We start from the raw sequence: 19,484 nt of genomic DNA on the forward strand, positions 1-19,484 counted from the left end.
GATATTAAAAATTAATATATATATATATATATATATATATATTTTACAAACTAAATATATGAATATACATAACATATTTCATTATCCGCATTATTTCCTTATCCATTTGATATTTTAAGGTACATATTTTTTATCTAATCAAATATAATATGATAGGATATACACTTTTTGATAACCAAACACAATATAATAAGGGTCTGTTTGTGATTCTAGGAATTATTTCTAATCTTTCTAATACTTGAAAATTTTTATCTTTCAAGTATTATAAAAACTATAAACATTTTTAAGAATTACTATTAAACACACTTTAAGTGTTTCCTAATCTTTTTAATACTTGAATATTAAAAATTTTTAATTGTTAAAAATGTTGGAAGCATTTCTTAATATCACTATTAAACGGACTCCAGTAATGATTTTAAGAAGCGTTTTTAATCTTTTTAACACCTGAAAATTTTTATCATTTAAATATTAAAAAGATTAAAAACATTTTTTAAAATCACTGCTAAACACACTCTAAAAGTGCATTTGGTAGTGATTTTAAAAATTGTTTTTACTATTTTTAATACTTGAAAATTTTTATTTTTCAAGTATTAAAAAAATTATAAACATTTCCTAAAAGCATTGTCAAACGTACTTTAAGAATCCATTTGACAATAATTTTAGGAAGCCCTTTTAACATATGTAATACTTAAAAATTTTTATTATTTAAATGTTCAAAAATTTAAAAACGTTTTTTTAAAATCAGTTTAAAACGCACTCTAAACCTAATTTTGATTCACTAGAACAGGACCCCCACATTCCAAGTGTTCGAGCCTATGCGCCAACGAGGCAATGTAAGGGATTGAGCATAAAAATCATCGGAAGCCATCGAACAAGTATGGGATTTTGGTCGCGGATAAGCCTGTTGAAGCATGAGCATCCAAGTTTGGAATGATACATGCTGATGGGCCAGAAAATGTGGGTCCATTATGATGGGCTAGGATTTTCAGGCCATAAAAGGTCTCTTCGGCCACATATTGGGCTATCCTTTTTGGGCTTTCTAAGCCCAAACATCGCAGCATGAGAAAAATAAGGACGGTTTTTCTGTCAACCCTTGGACAAGGCTGAAAATCAAGGCCTTTGATCGTGTATTTTTTTATATTTTATTCCGATTTTTTTATATTAACAATATGATTGATTTTCGTTTCAAGTATTAATATATGTTTTCATTTATTGTATAGTATCTGATAAGGAGTGACATTCTCCTTTTTTTTTTTATTTTTTTTTTATTACACGTAATCTTACTTAGATATTTTTGGATTATTGTTGTTTTTTCTCGAGATTGTTCTTCAACAAATGCCACCTATCTTGCCTCCAAAGGTTGAGTCATAATCTTGATTATTATCGGAAGGAAGAAAATAATAATTTAAAATATTATTATAATGTTTGTCAAAATGGAACAAAGCTATGCCAAGTACCATTTAATAAAGATTAAAATATTTAATTTTGTGTAAATTATGTTTGATTTATGATTTTTTAAATATATGATAAATTTTAAAATATAATAATTTTGAGCCCAAAAAAGTGCATGTTAACCAGGGAGTGTATTTTTGGAAAAATAATTTTTATTTCATGCACTAAAACAATATATTATCTTATATTACCCAAAAACGCCCTTATATGCTAGCCCAACTCACATGAAGATGATATATCGTTTAATCAACAAATGTACTTTAAAACCAAAATACATGTAAGGGCATTTTGGGATAATGTAAGGTGGACACTATTCCTATACAGGAAATGAGAATTTTAGTTGTTTTAATTCATTTTTCATTCATATTTTGCAAATAATGCATGTTTACATAATTCATCCCTTCTATAAACCCACTTCGAACCTGAATGCTATTTGATTATCATTATTCATCTTATTATAATCGAGTTCAAAATAAAATTTTGATCCCAAAAACATGAAAGAACCGTATTTTTTAACTTATTATTTATTGAGAACTATTTTTTAAACATCACTAAATAAACCTTTATGGTATGTCGAGTAATTGCTTTTGAAAGTATTTTTCTATTATGTATTAAAAAAATAGTTTTTAAATTTGGAAGACACATTTGATATAAAACAATTTTATTGTAATTTATTATGAAAAATGTTATTTTTTAAAATAGTTTTGAGAAGTTTGATTTATTTTTAGAGTATTTAAATAACATCTGAAAATATACTTTAGTAACTTTTAAATTGAATATAAATGTATAATATTTTTATGAAAAATAAAAATTGACAAAATTATTTTTATTTTGATGAGGACTTAAAATGTTTTTAGAATTTTTTTTTAGTTATTTTCTATTATTTTCTTTTGTTTTAAAAAATAATTATATAAAGATATAGGATGATCAAAAATAAAATATTTGACATAAAAAATATTTTTAAAGCATATTTAAAATATAAAAATATGTTAAAAACATTTTAGGTTTTTAACAAATTTTTGTTTTATAAAACATTAAAAAAATATTCTTCAAAACTATTTTAAAAAACAATTGCCAAACAATCAATGGATTTCTTTCATAATAGGTTATTTGCATTTTTTTTTTTATTTTTTTTAAGAGCACACTAGGGTTTAAGATGGTATCATTATTTTTAATTTTAATAATGGGAAAATTGATGGCTGATTTGAAATGAAGGGGAAACTTGAAAGGAAAATTTGATGATTTGAAATGAAAGGGAATTATTTTATTGCACGATAATGATTCCATCATATAAACAAAACAAAAATTTGTTTAAAATAAGAACTTGTTTAAAATATTATTCACATTTTATTTTTTTGTTATTTTCAAATATTTTTTCTTTATTTAATCATAATGTAAATAAGAATTAAAGGGTATGTTAGGAAATTGTGAGTGTGTTCCGAACAATTTTTTAGAATAATTTTATGTTTTTTGTAACAAAAACACAAAAAACACGTTTGTACGACAAAAAAAATGTTTTATGCTCTAAAAAAACATCTTTTAATTATTTTCTATCATTTTTCACTGTTTTTTAAGAAATAATAATAGAAATATGTAAAATGATTTAAAATAAAACATTAGATATAAAAATTATTTTTTAATAAATATTAAAAATAAATTAAAAACATTTTAGGTTTCAAGACTTTTATTTTACAAATATCAAAAAACAATTTTAAAAAATAGTTATAAAAAATTATTTTTCATAATTATTTTCGAAAACAGTTACCAAATAGATAATTTATTTTTACTAACTCAAATTTTGCAAGAAATTTTAAAAACATAAATCTACAATTTTTTTTTATATATAAAAGTTATTATATTTTATATAAAAATTATATTTAAAAATGGAAATAAGAAAGTATATCCAAACAAAAGGATAACATTTAAAATTTTTGGAAGCATATTTATGTATTTTCAAAAATTGGTAAAAATGCAATAATTTTATGGCTTAAAAGTTAAAGCTATGTTAAAAATATAGGAAATAATTTACAAGCATCCTCAGTAGGAAAAAAAAGAGAAAGGACGAGTCTGTAATTATTGAAATTAAGAGCCCTTTCCTTGCAAATTAGATATAAATTAATAACAATTTTAGCCAGGTGGCAAGTCTACGAGGCCCACAAGTGAAAACCCGTGATCCGGGTCCGAGCCTCATTTCCTTTCAAACTTCTCTAGGGTTTCCAACGCCTCGAAGCTTTACCTCTGCAACTACTTATTCACCTTCTCCGGCCACTCTCCGGTGGAAACTCCGATCAGGTATACTTCGAACTCGGAATCCCCGTCGCTGAAACCTTATTCTCGGTCCAATCGCCTTACTGTGATTACGTCGATCGTTAATTTGTCGTTTTCGGTTGCGGAGTTGTATTTGGGCGATCGGTTATTGATTATTGATCTTTTTCTTGAAAATATGGTCTTTTTATTTATTAAAATCACTGATTTTTACGAGCTCAATCCTGTGGAGGATGATAGGTTTTTTGCTGAACAGGACAAAGACAATACTTTATATGGGAATTGGAAGTAGTTCTTGAATATTTTATGCTGAAACAGTAGTTGTTTTAGATTGAGTATTTCTAGACTGAGAGTTTTGTGGCTTTTTTAGTTGTGTTGATCATGGGCGGTGGATGTTAACAGGTCCATGGTGTGCTACGGTTATCAACTGTTTTGATTTGTTGTGAAATGTATTGATTTGGAGATTGGTGATACCATTATGCGGGTTATCTTTGAGAGTATTGGCCAGTTAGAAGTTAGCGTGGCTGATGAAGTTAACAGGGTTTCTCGATATCAACCCATTGGGCTCCTCAACGCCTACATGGGCGAGCCTAGTTGCTGGTGTCTTTGTGCTTATCTCTCTTTCCCTCTCAATGTACCTTCTATTTGAGCACCTTTCTTCATACAAGAATCCCGAGGTGTTGCTCCACCACAATTACAATTTCATAGTTTTGTCTTTGGATATATGCTCTGTTTGGTGTATTTACTTGGTTGACCTTTGCTTTTTTTTTTTTTGTTTTTTTTGCTCTCACTTGACAGGAGCAAAAGTTTTTGATCGGAGTCATCTTAATGGTTCCTTGCTATGCAATTGAATCGGTAAGCCAGTGGGAAGTCATTTTTTATATAAATCTCAAAGATGAGTGGAATCTTCATTCCATAGTGAGCTGGTGAATAGAACCTGTGGGTGGATGTGTGTGAGTGGTTTTTTTTTAAAGATAAGTTAATAAATATTCTGCAGAAAATATATAGTCAGGAATGGATTAAATGGTATATTCTCAGCTTTTAGCTTTCATCTCCAGCAAGTATTTCACTAGTATTCCTTCATGCCAGCCATTTGCTGTCATCTTTAAGTCCCCATTCCAATATTTATATTCTTCAATCAAATGACATTTTTCCTGAAAAATCCTTACTTTGACCTATTAGTTATTATCAAATCTATCATGAACTAATATCTCTATTGTTTTCCAAGTCATTTGAATTTGCTAAGGCTTCTCTAGAACTTACAATACTTGCTTCAACAGTTGCTAAAAAAGAAACAAGGAGGCATGCTTCCTAAGGAAGAGGGTTAAAATTTTCTTCCTTCAGGAATTCACTTTGTCTAAAAAGGGTTGAATCAGTGTAACCCTTTTCCATAATTGTAAAGTAGTTCTTTTTGGGGTATGGCTCAAAAGTAGTGCCCTTTGGCAATGAATAAGAGGTCCCAAGTTTGAGCCTATCTAGTATTTAAGTGATGTAGGATAGAGAGGCAGGCCTATGTCACTTGGGGTTTGCTTTGCTTTTAGTTGGGATAAATGCCTCTCAGTCATGGTGGATTCTCCATTATCAGAGGAAAGAAAGAAAGCGAGAAACATCTTTTTTTCCTCCTTGCAAGGTAACATCTGTTTTGGAGCCAGTTCTTCTGGCTAGCTGGAATCTTTTCTTCTTCAAGGTGTTTTTTTTTTTACTGCTTCCTTTTCAGTTCTATTCTTTCCAGACTTTGGTGATGATTACAATAGTTTCTTTTGGGAATATATTCTATGTGTACTGCCCTGGTTCTTTTGGGAGGAAAGGAACTAATAATTTCCAAGAGCATTCATGGTTTGATGGACTCCATCAAAGGGGAAATTCACATGTCTTAATCCTTGTGTGTCTTGGTGTCTAGAATGTCCCCTCCAAGTTATGTCTGTGGAGTTGGATTGCAGTTGCTTTGTCTCCTGCCAAATTATACTCCTGCCACTTTTGTGTAATGACCTTCTGATGGACTTGCATTGATGATTTGGATCATTTTCATCCCTTCATTCTCTTTTATATTTTTGTCTTGACACTTCTCCCATGGCTCATTCAGATTGCTGGAATTTATTTTTGGCTGTGGAAAAATGAATGAGAACTCCATGATCAAATTGTAACTCAAGTATTGCTCTTTTCATCTGAAATCTTAAATATTATTTTATTAGTTTGTGCCAAGTTAAATGGGCATGAAAGTTGACATATATGAATATCAAAGAGTAAAATTTTGGAAGCTTTAGTCTTTGAAATGAATTGTATGCTTGAAACCAAAGTGTTTATCCTATCTGTCGAAACTTGAACTTTGGTTCCTGTTGTTATTTTTTTACACAGTAATTAAGTCAATCTCCAAATGAAACATATAGTGGATAAGTTTGAACTACAAAAATGATTTAAAATTATCTTGTATACTGCGGGGAAACCCATGCAAAGACCTGCACTTTTGAATTTGAAATTTCACTTAACTGTTTCAAGATTTCATTTCACTTGTTTATTTTGTTCAGTTGTTGTTACTGTTTAATCACCATATAAATGTATTTAGCTTAATTGTTGGTGCTATATGTTCATGAAATTATGGGAGAATTTTATTTTTATTTTTATTTCTAAATTCTGTATTTTCTTCTTTTCTTTAATGGAATATCTACCCCTAACATGGGTTATGTCTATAGTTTGTGTCATTGGTGAATCCATCAATCAGTGTTGATTGTGCAATACTACGTGACTGCTATGAAGCCTTTGCCATGTATTGCTTCGGGAGATACCTTGTTGCTTGCTTGGGTAAGCCCCTTTAAAGAGCTTTTATGACTGCTGAAATCTTACACTGGAATTTGGCTTCTAATATATCTCCATTCTATTTCTAGATTATAATATTATATAAAGGTATATTGTTTATTCTTCGTTATGCTTCCATGATCTTAGTTTCTATATGCTCTCATAACATTATTTTCTCTCTTAAATAGACATTTCAAAAAGTTATTTTTGGAAATGCTCTGGTCTTAGTAAAGAAACCTTTTTTTTTTTTTTTTTTCTTATTTGTTTACTTTTTGTTGAGAAGGCTTTCTTGTTAAGAGAATAGGATAACATGTGAAGTGTCCAAGCTTGATGAGAGAGTTGAGTAACTTAATAGGTGAGAGGGGATCAGAAGATTTGGCAATGATTCTGAGGAAAATCTTGCTAGTGGAGGGATAAAAACTCTTAGAGAATTCCTGAAGGTCCACTCAGTGAGCAAGATTTTCAGGGAGTCATTTTCTTATGGTTTCTAATCATTTGTGCAAATGGTGAATTGATATCTTTTATAGGGGTTTGGAGATTAACGTTCACAATTAATGAGACGTGAAATTCATTTATCTCAACAAGTGTCCCTTGGACAGTGGTGGGCCACTTTCTTCTCAAGCCAATCAAGAAGATTTTGACCTGTGTCTTTCCCATGCCCACTATCAATGAGCAGCCAATCTGCATAGCACTCTCCCTTTTAGCCCTGCTATTGATTTAATCAAATGTATTAGTGTTTGGATGTTGGGCCTTCAGGCATCTTCAAGGATGATTCTGTGAGAAATAAACCTGCTGTCTGAACTTTCATAATATTTTGTGCTCAATCAGTGGTGAGCATGCTATAGGGCTTTTGTGGCATGCTCAGTAGTGATTGTTCATCGCCTCAAAATAGGAATCGAACAATGGTAATGCCCTTATGTAATTTCTCGTCAAAGTTGCAATCTAAAACGTTGAAATTTAGGATTCATTGTTCTCTCTTTGCCAAAATTTTTTTGCTATATTGATTATATTTTGGCCTGTAATTTGACTTATTGACTTCAATTTTCATTATTCTTGCTTACATATTGGCAGACACAAGAATTATGTTCACTCATTGCCAAAAAATATTCTATATTGATTATATTTTGGCCTCTAATTTAACTATTTGACTTCAGTTTTCATGGTTGTTGCTTACACACTGGCAACCATGAGAATTATGTATACCACTTTGTACTTGCATGTATCTGGTTGTGCACCTATCTCTTGGTTTTTGGGAGTCCTCATGACTATCATCCAAGATCTATGTTGAACATGGCACTTCTGTTTGTTCACAACTCCTATCCTGTCCACCTCCAAGTTTGTTTGTTAGTTTCAAATCTTTGTCGATTGATGACACACGATTTGCTTCATAATTATTTTATAGGCTTCTTCATTTTTTTTTCAATAATCTGGTTCTTAGTCCTCAATCATTTATTCTTATATATGTATTTATTTCCTTTTTTCTAACCTTCTCTTTCAACCTTAGTTAGGCCCTTTTTGCTTTTCTCATTATTGTATATTTTTTTTCCAAAGGTGGGGAAGAGAGGACTATTGAATTTATGGAGAGGCAAGGACGAGCAAGTTCTAAAACTCCCTTATTAGAGAACAATTGTGAAAAGGGAACAGTAAAGCATCCTTTCCCAATGAATTATTTCCTAAAACCATGGAAACTTGGTCAATGGTTTTACCAAGTCATCAAGATTGGCATTGTTCAATATGTATGTTTTGTTTCATGGTGTTGGCTCCTGTTTCTTGCTTCTTTTAGCTGTTATCCATTTTCTTCTTCCTTCACACTAACAGGAAAGCAAATTATTTATACTGTTTTGCAGATGATAATAAAGTCTTTGAGTGCTATTTTAGCTGTAATTCTTGAAGCCTTCAGCTTGTATTGTGAAGGCGACTTTAAATGGGGATGTGGGTAAGATAGTTTGGAAATAATTGTTGGAAAATTTTTTGCTAACTTGATTTGTTTAAATGTCTCTTACAGTTGTAGACTTCTGTTTTTGTAGGTATCCTTACATAGCAGTGGTTCTAAATTTCAGTCAATCATGGGCTCTGTACTGCTTAGTTCAGTTTTATACTGTTACAAAGGATGAATTGGAGCACATAAAACCATTGGCTAAGTTTCTAACATTTAAATCAATTGTGTTTTTAACATGGTGGCAAGGTGTGGCGATTGCTCTTCTTTATGACCTTGGTTTATTTAAGAGTGCTATTGCTCAAGGCTTACAGTCGAAATCCAGTGTCCAAGACTTCATCATTTGTATAGAGGTAGTTTTTCTCTTTGGCTGGATCTGGTTTTTCTTTCGCTGATGCATGATTGTATGTATTATATCAGCACATTGGTTGATATTCCTTGAATTTTTATTACTAGTATTGTTCTTATGCATAGCATTGTACAAATCTGATAGCTGCCCTTCATCCCACAATTGATAATGGTATTCAGAGGCTATTGTTACTACCCTGTTCTAACTGCTAATTTTTGGGGATCTTCCCTTATGAAAAGGATACATGTTTTGATCACTATGAATATTGAATTGGGACTCTGTAATGGACAGTTTGGATTCACGGTTTCGAGTTTTGCTGCAACTGTTTTCCCACTTTAACTGGTGCATGGGATGTATTTATATGGATGCGTTTTTTTATTCTTAATTTTCCTATGGGAAAAAAAAAGGAAGAAATAGAGTTATATGGTAAATTTCATAAGCTTATGACATTAGCTTCGAACATTACTTTGGCATCAATAGATGGTAAATTTTTTGGTTTTGAAGATGCACTGATACTGCAGTAGGTCGTAAAGAGAGTTGCAGTATACTCATTCTTTGTACATTTCATAAGCAAACAATGGCAGGCATGTATCTAAGTTCATAAACAAGTGATGGGGAGAAACATGACACATGTTATCTCAGGAAGTGCCTGACAAGGCATTTATTGATTGGTTTTTAACATATGATTGGTGATTATTGAGAACTTTGCTAATCTTAATTTTATTAGTGGTGGATGTGGCACCATTGGCTAGCTTTACTGTAGTTATTGTTTTAATGGTGCATATGAGATGTTCTTCCTGACTGTTTTAAAGTATTGGAAGGAAACTGAGAAAATTCTCATAAAGGAAACTGTGAAAGTGTGATATGGGCATTCATGTTTTGTCAGGTGTCATACTGTTATGTCTGAGCAAGATGTATTGTGACTCTGGGTTTGTCAGGTCCCATATTGTTATCTATTAGCTAGATGCAGTGCTGATACTTTGCTGTTAGCTCTCATACAGAATGTTCCAGATGACACCATTCACATATGGGATGATAACAAACTGAAGCTGAGAATCCCATTGTGAAATTGCATTAGATAATTTTGTATGGTTTTGATGCACATCTATTAATGAGTACTTCTATGTTGCAATGATTGAAGCCATTGGTTAGATGAGTTCAAGAGCATGGGGAAGTTTGCTGGTATTTAGATTAATCATCTGTCTCTGCTATCATTTTGTAAAATAAACGTGTGTTCTCAACTGTGAACTCCTTATCTTATGCCTATACGCTGCAAAATTTATTGGTAATGTCATCTTCATACAAAACTAAAGTTTAACAGGTTCATGTATTCATCCAGCACAGATGGGCATCGCTTCAATTGTTCACCTGTATGTATTCCCTGCCAAGCCTTATGAGCTAATGGGAGACCGGTTATCTGGAAGTGTTTCGGTTCTTGGAGACTATGCATCTACCGATCCTCTGGATCCTGATGAGGTTAGGGACAGTGAGCGGCCAACAAAACTACGCCTTCCCCACCCTGACATTGACATCAGGAGTGGAATGACTATCGGAGAAAGTGTTCGGGATGTTTTCATTGGTGGTGGTGGATATGTAAGCTTTCTTCAGACTTTCAATTTTTTGCTACTCTGAGCATCTGGAGCAAATTAAATTACTAAACCAAAAGACTGTTGCAGTTTGATAAAACTGAAAACTTTTGCAGCCTCATAGAAGGGTATCGTAATGCATCATCATAGGAATGAAGCAAGTTAAATTACATAGACATAAGGTTTTTTATTACTACTAGCATTGGGATGGTGGCAGCAGTGACTTTGCCATCAGCATTGGGGGCGATGGAGAATTGGGTATTGCAGTAGCGTTGAGATGTAACAGTGGAGCCATCTGAAGATTCTAAACACTGTTTTCTGTTGTTTAGTTTCAATAATTAATGGAAAAAAAGAAACACTATTCACTATTTGTGAGTGACAAAATGACATATTTACTCTTTTTTCCCATAGTCGTCCCCTTTTGTGTTTAAAGAGTTTTTAGAGATGGAAATCCTCTCAATTGAAATCTAATGTTCTCTATGCATGCATTTGGTAAAAACTGGAATACATCATCCCTCGTACTGCTTCGATGAGTAGTAGTAGTAGTAGTACACTCCTTAATGAATATGTTTTACCAGATAAATCTTTTGAAACAATGTTTTTGGTTGTGGCTCCTCATGAACATCTGTTTTGCTTTCTTTATGCAGATTGTGAATGATGTGAAATTCACTGTAAACCAAGCAGTGGAGCCTGTGGAGAAGGGAATCACAAAGTTCAATCAGAAATTACATAAAATCTCTCAGAACATAAAGAGGCATGACAAGGAAAAGAGAAAAACAAAGGATGACAGTTGCATAACACCCACACGAAGAGTGATCCGTGGAATAGATGATCCCCTATTAAATGGGAGCTTTAGTGATAGTGGGGTCTCAAGGGGAAAGAAGCATCGTCGAAAATCAGGATATACCAGTGGAGAAAGTGGGGGAGAAAGCAGCAGTGATCAAAGTTATAGTGCATATCAGATCCGCGGTGGCAGATGGGTTACCAAAGATTAGATAAGACAACACACAATACCCATGCCAAACTGAAAAGAGGTCAAAAGAAAAGTTTAAGGTATGCTAAAAAAAAAAAAAATCATATATCAATATTCCCTCACAGTTTCAAGATTTTCCTCCCAGGCAGAGGCTGGATAGTGGGTGATTCACCAGAGCAATTTTCTGCTTCACAAGATTTTTTGCTGTCGGGATCCTTTTTCTTGTCAAGTGGTGAATTCCTTTGTTCAGAGGGTTGGAATCATTTACCATTACTTTACTGAATGGGCTTTTGGGTATGTTGTATAGAGCATGTGGATAGGGTGAAATTGCCTAATTGAGAAAATCTTCACTCTGGTTTTTGAACAGATGTTACTTGAATGAAATGTGTTTGTTGTCTTGCCTTACAATTGAACTGTTACCTGATTGAGAAATCTCCTTTCTTTGTCATAAATTCATCATTAGTCTTTCAATGTTGTCTTGTCATTATGCCCTCGGAATGTAGCTCTTAGGTAGTGCCTTCTGGGGCAATGAATCAAAGATCCAGACTTTGAGTTTCCCCAGTATTTTGAGTGTGATATAGGGCAGAGGGGGAGACTTATATCATCCCAGTTCGCTTTGTGATTGGTATTAATCCCCCTATTCAGTGGATTCTAAGTTATTGAAGGAAAAAAGGGTAAAGCATTCACTTGTTAGCAAAGCTGAACCTCACTGTGGTGACCATGAGAAGCTTGTTAGGGTTAAGGGTTGGGGTTGGGGTGGGAATGGAGGAAGAAAAGGACATTGTGATAATTTCATCTCTACAATTTTGTTAAGGGTGTGTAGGGATATTTTTTGAATGAATTTAGAATCATAGGTCTATTTGTCAACTGATTTTTCCATAAAACAAATTTTCAACCTGTGTTGAACAAATTTTGAGCTGAAAAATATGTTTTTAAGAATTTATTTTGAAACCTTAGATAGTTTTTGAGAAAAAATTTAATCAGACTTTACGTGTTTTTTGTTTAGGTTATGTTTGGTTCCGGGAAATTCGAGAGAAAATGAATGGGAGAAAATGAATGGGAAAGAAAATAAGGAGAAAAGAAGAAATTAATAAAAATAAAAAAATTGTTTAAAATTAATAAATTATTTTTATATATTATTTTACATATATTTTATTTCTTTTAATTTTTTGATATAAAAATTAAATAATAAAAATATATATATGTTTAAACTAATTTTATTTATAGTTGATTTTCTTTTATGTTTTTGTGATATACTCAAATATGAGAAAATCATTTTTTTAATTTTTCTTAAGTTATGTTTGGTTATCCAAAAGTATGAAAAAAAAATATTAAGGAAAATGATTTTCTCATATTTGTTTTTACCATAATTTTTTTAAAAAGAAAATTAAATATAATTAAAATTAGTTAAAAATTTCTATATTTTAAAATTATTTAATCTTTATATAATGGAGAAAAATAATAAGTTAAATGAATTTGAAAAAAGATATAAAAATAATTTATTAATTTTAAATCTATTTTTTTTATTTTCATTATTTTCTCTCTCTATTTTTTCCTCAAAAATCAAATATATCCTTAATATTTCTTGAAAATATAATATTAGTATTTCGAGAAATGAGATAAATAATAGAAAACTTAAATATTTCATTGATACTCATAAGTTTAAGAAAATTATTTTTCAGATAATTTTATTTATATATATAAAAAAATTATATTTAAGAATTATTCTCCGAAGCTAACATTGAGGATTTTCAAGGACAAATGGCCTTTTTCCAACCCATGTATAAATATCCTTCCTTGTCCATAAATATATGTGACACGTCTCTAAACCATTAACAATTAGTTGTAGCATTTTGTATATGTCATACTCCACCATGGACTTTGTTTCTCACGTAACCTAAATTTTAATATTATTGGTTAAAAATTTATTTTAATATTAAAAGATAATTTTATAAAAATTAATGTTAATATAAAAAGAATTTTAAATTTCTAAAAATCCAATCTAAAAAAACCCGAGGGAAACAAAATATTTCTAAAAAACCACTTGGGTTCTATTTGGTAACTGTTTTTCAAAGTAGTTATGAGAAACAAAAATTTAAAAATCGTTTTTAAAAACTGTTATATAATGTTTTGTATAATAAAAGTTTGTTGGGAAATTTGAAATGTTTTTAATATTTTTAAATATATTTATCAAATAACTTTTATATATAATATTTTATTTTTAATCATTTTATGTATTTATATAATTATTTTTTTAAATAATCTTTAAAAAATAAATAAAAATAATAAAAAATAAATAAATAATATTTTTTGAAAACACTTTATTTTTTGTTCTTAAGAAGCGAAAATAAAAAACAGTTTATTGTTATTAAACGTGTTTTTTTTGTTTTGGAGAATAAAAAACCGTTTTCGAAAATAGTTACCAAACAAACCTTTATTTTTTAAGAACCATAAGTAGAAATAAAGAATCAGAATTTGGATTTAATTTGATATTATTTTTACCCCTTCGGTCAAATTTCTTTTAAAAAAAATTACATTACCAAATTTTTACGATAGACAACCCTGGCCCAAGCCCAATAATTCTCCCAGGATACCCGGCCCACATGAGCCCAATCACTATTTTCCCAAAAAACCAAGGGTAGCAAAGTAATTAGCCTTTTTAACTGACAAAAGTACCCTTGTTTTTCCATACGTGGCACAACCCTATTCGAACCCAAAGCCGAATTCAGAATATGAGTATGACCTCACCATCTCTCCGTTCCTCTGGCAACTCTTCCTCTCTCTCCCTCTCTCTCGATTAATTTCCCTTTTTTTGTTTTTTTTTTTCTACAAATTTCTCAATATTTTTTTTTTCGTGATTTTTATTTTAATTTTTCGTTCCATAAAGAGATAGAATCTAGTATTCTGATCATCTCACATTCGAAAGTTTTATTAGGGATTTGGATTTGATTTGATTACTCTAGGCTTAGGGTTAGGGTTTGGTGTGTTGGTGGATCGATCTATATGGGTGACGAGGGCGATTCGAGGGACTCAAGCGTGGGTGGTGAAGGAGTCATTGTCAACATTCGATGCTCCAACGGCTCCAAATTCTCAGTCCGGACCTGCCTTGAATCGACGGTTGGGGCTTTCAAGGCTCTTCTGGCGCAGAACTGCGATGTTCCATCTGATCAGCAGCGGTTGATTTATAAGGGTCGGATCTTGAAAGACGACCAAACCCTAGAGAGCTATGGTACGCCGTCGTTGTACTCTCCCGTATACGTGGTTTGATTTTTGGAAATTTTTTTTCTTTTTTAATTTTAGGGGAGTTTGATTTCGTAGGGTGAAATTGACCTGGGAAGTGAATATGATGAGTTTGATTTAATTGGATGATTTGTTTCTTCTTTCATAAAAAAAGTGTGTATATCCTCTCTAGTCTGCTTCGGAGATTTATACATGTTGCAGGATTTTATTATACATGTTTATAGTTTTTTTTTTAATTTCATGGATAGTAATTTTGTCTTTATTATGTGTTTGTATTTCTGCTTACAAGTGGTGGTTTTATCCAGTTTTTGAAGCTTTAGTGATCTGTTTTCAGTTTTCTTTTGGTTGTTGGGTGGTATTTGAGGATTCCATGTCAGAAAATTTAGGAAACTAAAAGGGAAAGAAAATAAAAGTTCTAGGGGAAATAAAAGATGGGTTTTACTACGAATGAAAAATTTTAAAATTTGTAATATTTTAGTGTATTTGATTTTCTTTCCTAATTTTCAAGATATACCAAATAAGAAAAATTTGGATACATTATTACACCAAATTCCACATGTATTACTAGGCATGCCAGTTTGATGTAAGCCATGCTTGATATTTTTTCAAACCTTTTCCATGGTTTCAATTCGAAAGGACGTCGTTATAATGGTTATCAATACTCTTTCTGGTCTTTTTGCTGTGGTAGACCATTGATCGTTTTATTTTTCTCTTTTCTGTGGTTGAAGGTTTGCAGGCAGATCACACTGTTCACATGGTTCGGGGTTTTGCCCCAGCTGCATCAACACCTGCGACTGGTGGTACTGCTTCTGCTACTACTGCTGCTACTGCTGGAAGTCCTCTTCCTCCAGGTTCAGGTGTCAGACAGGGTGCTAGTTCCGATGAAAGTGGGGGCATTGGAGCTGCTGGCATGAGGTCACCTTTATTTCCTGGACTTGGTTTGGGTAGTTTGGGCGGTACTGGAGCATCTGGGTTGTTTGGAGCTGGATTTCCTGAATTTGAGCAAGTGCAGCAGCAATTGACTCAGAACCCCAATATGATGAGGGAAATAATGAATATGCCTGCCATTCAGAACTTAATGAATAATCCTGACCTAATGCGCAGCTTGATTATGAATAACCCTCAAATGCGCGAGATCATTGACCGAAATCCTGAGCTTGCACATATACTTAATGATACTGGCATCCTCCGGCAGACCTTGGAGGCTGCAAGGAACCCTGAGCTGATGCGTGAGATGATGCGAAACACAGATAGGGCAATGAGTAACATTGAATCTTCTCCTGAGGGATTCAACATGCTCAGGCGTATGTATGAAAATGTTCAGGAACCATTTCTTAATGCTACGACAATGTCTGGTGACAGTGGAAACACTTTGGGTTCAAACCCATTTGCGGCTCTTTTAGGGAATCAAGGTGGGGCCCAAGCCAGAGATGGGTCTAACAACCCTTCTACCACTGGTGCTGAAGCAACGGCAGGGCTTACTGCTCCAAATACTAACCCACTTCCTAATCCTTGGAGTGCTGGTAAGACTTCATTGGATCTTACTTGTGGATGTACACCATGCTGTCAGATTCTTTTCTTATTTTTAATTCTTTATTTCTTCTCTCTAGTTACTAATGGAAAAGAAAAAAACGTAGTGAACTGGAAACCAATTGGTAATTTTTGAAATATAGATAACATTAATACTTATTTTTAGATATGTTAAGTTGAAAGGGACCTATCTGATCTCACTATGAGATGCACATCTCATCATGCAGCACCTGAAATTATATTAATTATTTGTAGTTTACCCCTCATGGTTGATGGACATGTAAAGAATTCTTGACTTTTGTGTTACTGTTTGTTCTCAGCTATAATTTTCCAAGCACAATATTTCTTTGTTTTTAATCACTGTTGCTATTATTCTTAATAAAATGCTAGTGGTAATGTTTCAATTAATTGTGATTTAGGTGGTGCCCAGACAAACAATACTGCGAGGTCAATTCCTGCTGGGGATGCAAGGGCTCCAAGTGTTGCTGGTTTGGGAGGGCTTGGTCTCCCGGAGATGGAACGCATGCTTAATGGCATGCCAGATGCTACCTTATTTAATCAGTTGTTGCAAAACCCAGCTGTGTCCCAGATGATGCAAAGCCTACTTTCCAACCCCCAGTATATGAATCAGGTATGCTAATATCATGTTAACTGAACAGATGGTTATATGCTTGTTTCTCTGATGTTGTGTGACATCATTTCTTGATTTCAGATTCTCAACTTCAACCCACAACTGCGTGGTATGCTTGATATGAATCCTCAATTAAGAGAAATAATGCAAAACCCAGAACTTCTTCGTCAGTTAACTTCCCCTGAGACAATGCAGGTACATCAGTTTAAGCAGTTGATTTGTGTGTCTTTAGTGTATGTGCAGGACAAACATCATTGATGACTTTGTGTGGGTTTTATATTGGGAACATGATGTTGATTAATAGTTGATTCCTCTATCATGCTTGCAATGTCAAACTTTAATCTCCATGGACAAGCATAAAATTTTTTGGCTATTGTTTGTGGAATTGTATTTGAGCTAAGTGAATTGCTTCTAGAGTGTTTTTCGTAAGGTGGAGGTGAATTGTAAGTTTCCTTTGTTTGACCCTTCCTTTTCTCCCTTTTCCCTCTTGCAGCAAATGATGTCTTTGCAGCAGTCACTTCTCTCTCAGCTTAATCGGCAGCAATCAACCCAGTAAGTCTGCATATTTCTGACTCATTTAATTTGGTGGTGGGATATCGAATAGTCAATAGTTCTACTTGCTCTTAGGTTTTGATGGGTGCCGTGCTCTTTTGCCACCGTTACTTGGCAAAAAGTAGAAAATAGAAATTCAGATGATTAATTAAAGCATCTTGATGCCCTATTAGAAGTTGATATCTATTTTGGTTGACATAGAGTTCATTCTGATTTTGTACAATACTGTTAGCACGCTTCAAAGCAGGGTCATTATGGAATCAGACCTCATTTCTGTTTTATTTTGTTGATGACCATTGTAGCTCTAAATGTCCAAATGCTATGTGAAAAACCATGACTATGGGATTTAAACACACTCTTATGTGTACGAGTTCTCAGCAATGGTTACTGTTGATTGGGTTAATTGTCATTTTTTTACTGCTCTTGCAGGGAACCAGGTCAGACTGGTGGTGGGACTACAGGTATATAAGAAAACTTGAAATCCAATTTATTGTTTCAGTTTTTTTTTTTTCTGCATGATTGTGTAATATTTTTGCAAATAGCAGGAACACCCAATAATATTGGGTTGGACTTGTTGATGAACATGTTTGGTGGGCTTGGAGCTGGGAGCTTGAATGTTCCAAATACGCCTGATGGTTACATTTCTCTACCTTTCTGTTTTTTTTTTTTGTTTTTTTAAATATAAATTTCTTCTCTTGATGATAGATGCATGTTCAGCTCATTAGTGAAATTTTATCTTTCATTTTTTACCTGTAGTACCACCTGAACAACTCTATGCGACTCAACTGTCACAACTTCAAGAAATGGGTTTTTTTGACACTCAAGAGAACATCAGGGCACTGCGTGCTACTTCTGGGAATGTTCATGCTGCGGTGGAACGTCTCCTGGGTAATCCTGGCCAATAAATTTATTGCATTCTGTTTTTATAATTAATGGAGGACTCTCATGTGGACATGTAAGATTAGCCAAATTGGGTGCGGTGTCTATGACATGAGAGGTGCTGGCACTTTCGGGTTCCATTTTGGAAATGTGAATAAGCAAGTACACGCTATGATAGAGCTGTGAACTTGTTGATATAGGCTTATGCATTACTGGACTATTTTGGTGCCCCCTCTTATCTCTCTGCCCCAACCTCCCTTCCTCTCTCTCTCTCTCTCTCTCTGCTCATGTACATACACATTCTTAAGTATTTTTCTATCAAATGTTTGAGAATTTATGAGGACTAACCATGTTTATGGACATGCTTTGTGTTAGTTTCTTTTTTATTTGTTAATTTTCAACTGGTGGAAGTTATTGGGAATATTTGGGTGGTGTGAATCACTGTTGGAGAAGAAAAATGCAGTAGGGCAAAGGATTTTAACAGGACTTCTATTCATCTGGATATGCCTGACTCAGTATATAGGCATAAACACGTTTTCAACAGCAAGTTGTTTTTGAAATTAATGATTTTGGTGTTCATTGTGAGTCTCGTATATGTACATACATATAATCTGATTAGGGTGGTCATGCAGGTCTCTCCTAAACCACTTGCAGTTTTCAGTTTCCCTTTGGTCATCATATATGATCGTAATACCCATGTGTGGCCTTGCATTGGTTTTACTAAACCATTCTACTGCATTACTCTCTACATTGGCTTATTCACCATCCAATGCATTCGAGAAGACCCTTGGGTTGTTGGAGCCTTTCTGATAAAATGCCTCGCGAGAGAGCCACTAGATCATCATTTGGCTTTGCTAGTTGGTGCCCGTAAGATAAGGGACTCGTGTTAACAAAAAAGAAATGCATTTGCAAATTCATGAAATGCCCAAGGAGTTACAATCATTCTAATAGTTTCTCAAGAAATAATTTGTCAGCGAGTGGCAACATCAATATAATATATAATAAAGAATAAAGAATGATGTGACATCTATTAGCACTTTAATCTTCATGGCCAAGACACGTGACATGATGATAGAGGGCCACGATCCCATGCCATGATGATAGAGGTTGTGCCAAGACACGCATAGGTGTGACAGGGGCTGTGCCAAGACATGTAAAGATTATGTTTGAATCCTTGAAAAGTCAAAGAGGAAAAATAATAAAAAGGATTTAAAAATTAAAAATCAATACTTATTTTTATATTTTATTTAATTATTTTAATATTTTATTTAAAATTCGTTTTTATTTAATTATTTTAT

The 19,484-nt window shown here is 32.9% G+C and overlaps 2 protein-coding genes across 4 annotated transcripts; both read left to right on the forward strand.

Moving 5' to 3' along the window:
* Positions 1-3,605: 3,605 nt before the first annotated feature.
* LOC100245301 (protein LAZ1) lies at positions 3,606-11,762 on the forward strand. 2 transcript variants are annotated; one of them, XM_002282390.4, is made up of 9 exons: positions 3,606-3,744; positions 4,120-4,394; positions 4,516-4,572; positions 6,408-6,516; positions 8,062-8,246; positions 8,358-8,446; positions 8,538-8,799; positions 10,140-10,388; positions 11,029-11,762. In XM_002282390.4, exons 2-9 carry the CDS (start codon positions 4,245-4,247, stop codon positions 11,374-11,376), a joined length of 1,449 nt encoding a protein of 482 aa, XP_002282426.1. In that variant the 5' UTR covers positions 3,606-3,744; positions 4,120-4,244; the 3' UTR covers positions 11,377-11,762. The 2 variants fall into 2 exon arrangements, with proteins under 2 accessions (XP_002282426.1, XP_010645943.1); XM_010647641.2 differs by lacking the exons at positions 3,606-3,744; positions 4,120-4,394 and adding an exon at positions 5,801-5,866.
* A 2,324-nt stretch (positions 11,763-14,086) lies between these two features.
* Positions 14,087-18,546, forward strand: LOC100267604 (ubiquitin domain-containing protein DSK2b). 2 transcript variants are annotated; one of them, XM_010647628.3, is made up of 8 exons: positions 14,087-14,583; positions 15,323-16,117; positions 16,544-16,755; positions 16,837-16,950; positions 17,249-17,307; positions 17,737-17,768; positions 17,850-17,942; positions 18,064-18,546. In XM_010647628.3, the coding sequence occupies exons 1-8, from the start codon at positions 14,358-14,360 to the stop codon at positions 18,210-18,212; spliced, it is 1,680 nt and encodes a 559-aa protein (XP_010645930.1). In that variant the 5' UTR covers positions 14,087-14,357; the 3' UTR covers positions 18,213-18,546. The 2 variants fall into 2 exon arrangements, with proteins under 2 accessions (XP_010645930.1, XP_002282473.2); XM_002282437.5 differs by having other exon boundaries at positions 17,853-17,942.
* Positions 18,547-19,484: the final 938 nt, after the last annotated feature.

This window comes from Vitis vinifera, chromosome 3 (assembly GCF_030704535.1).
Source record: "Vitis vinifera cultivar Pinot Noir 40024 chromosome 3, ASM3070453v1".
Lineage (NCBI taxonomy): Eukaryota > Viridiplantae > Streptophyta > Magnoliopsida > Vitales > Vitaceae > Vitis > Vitis vinifera.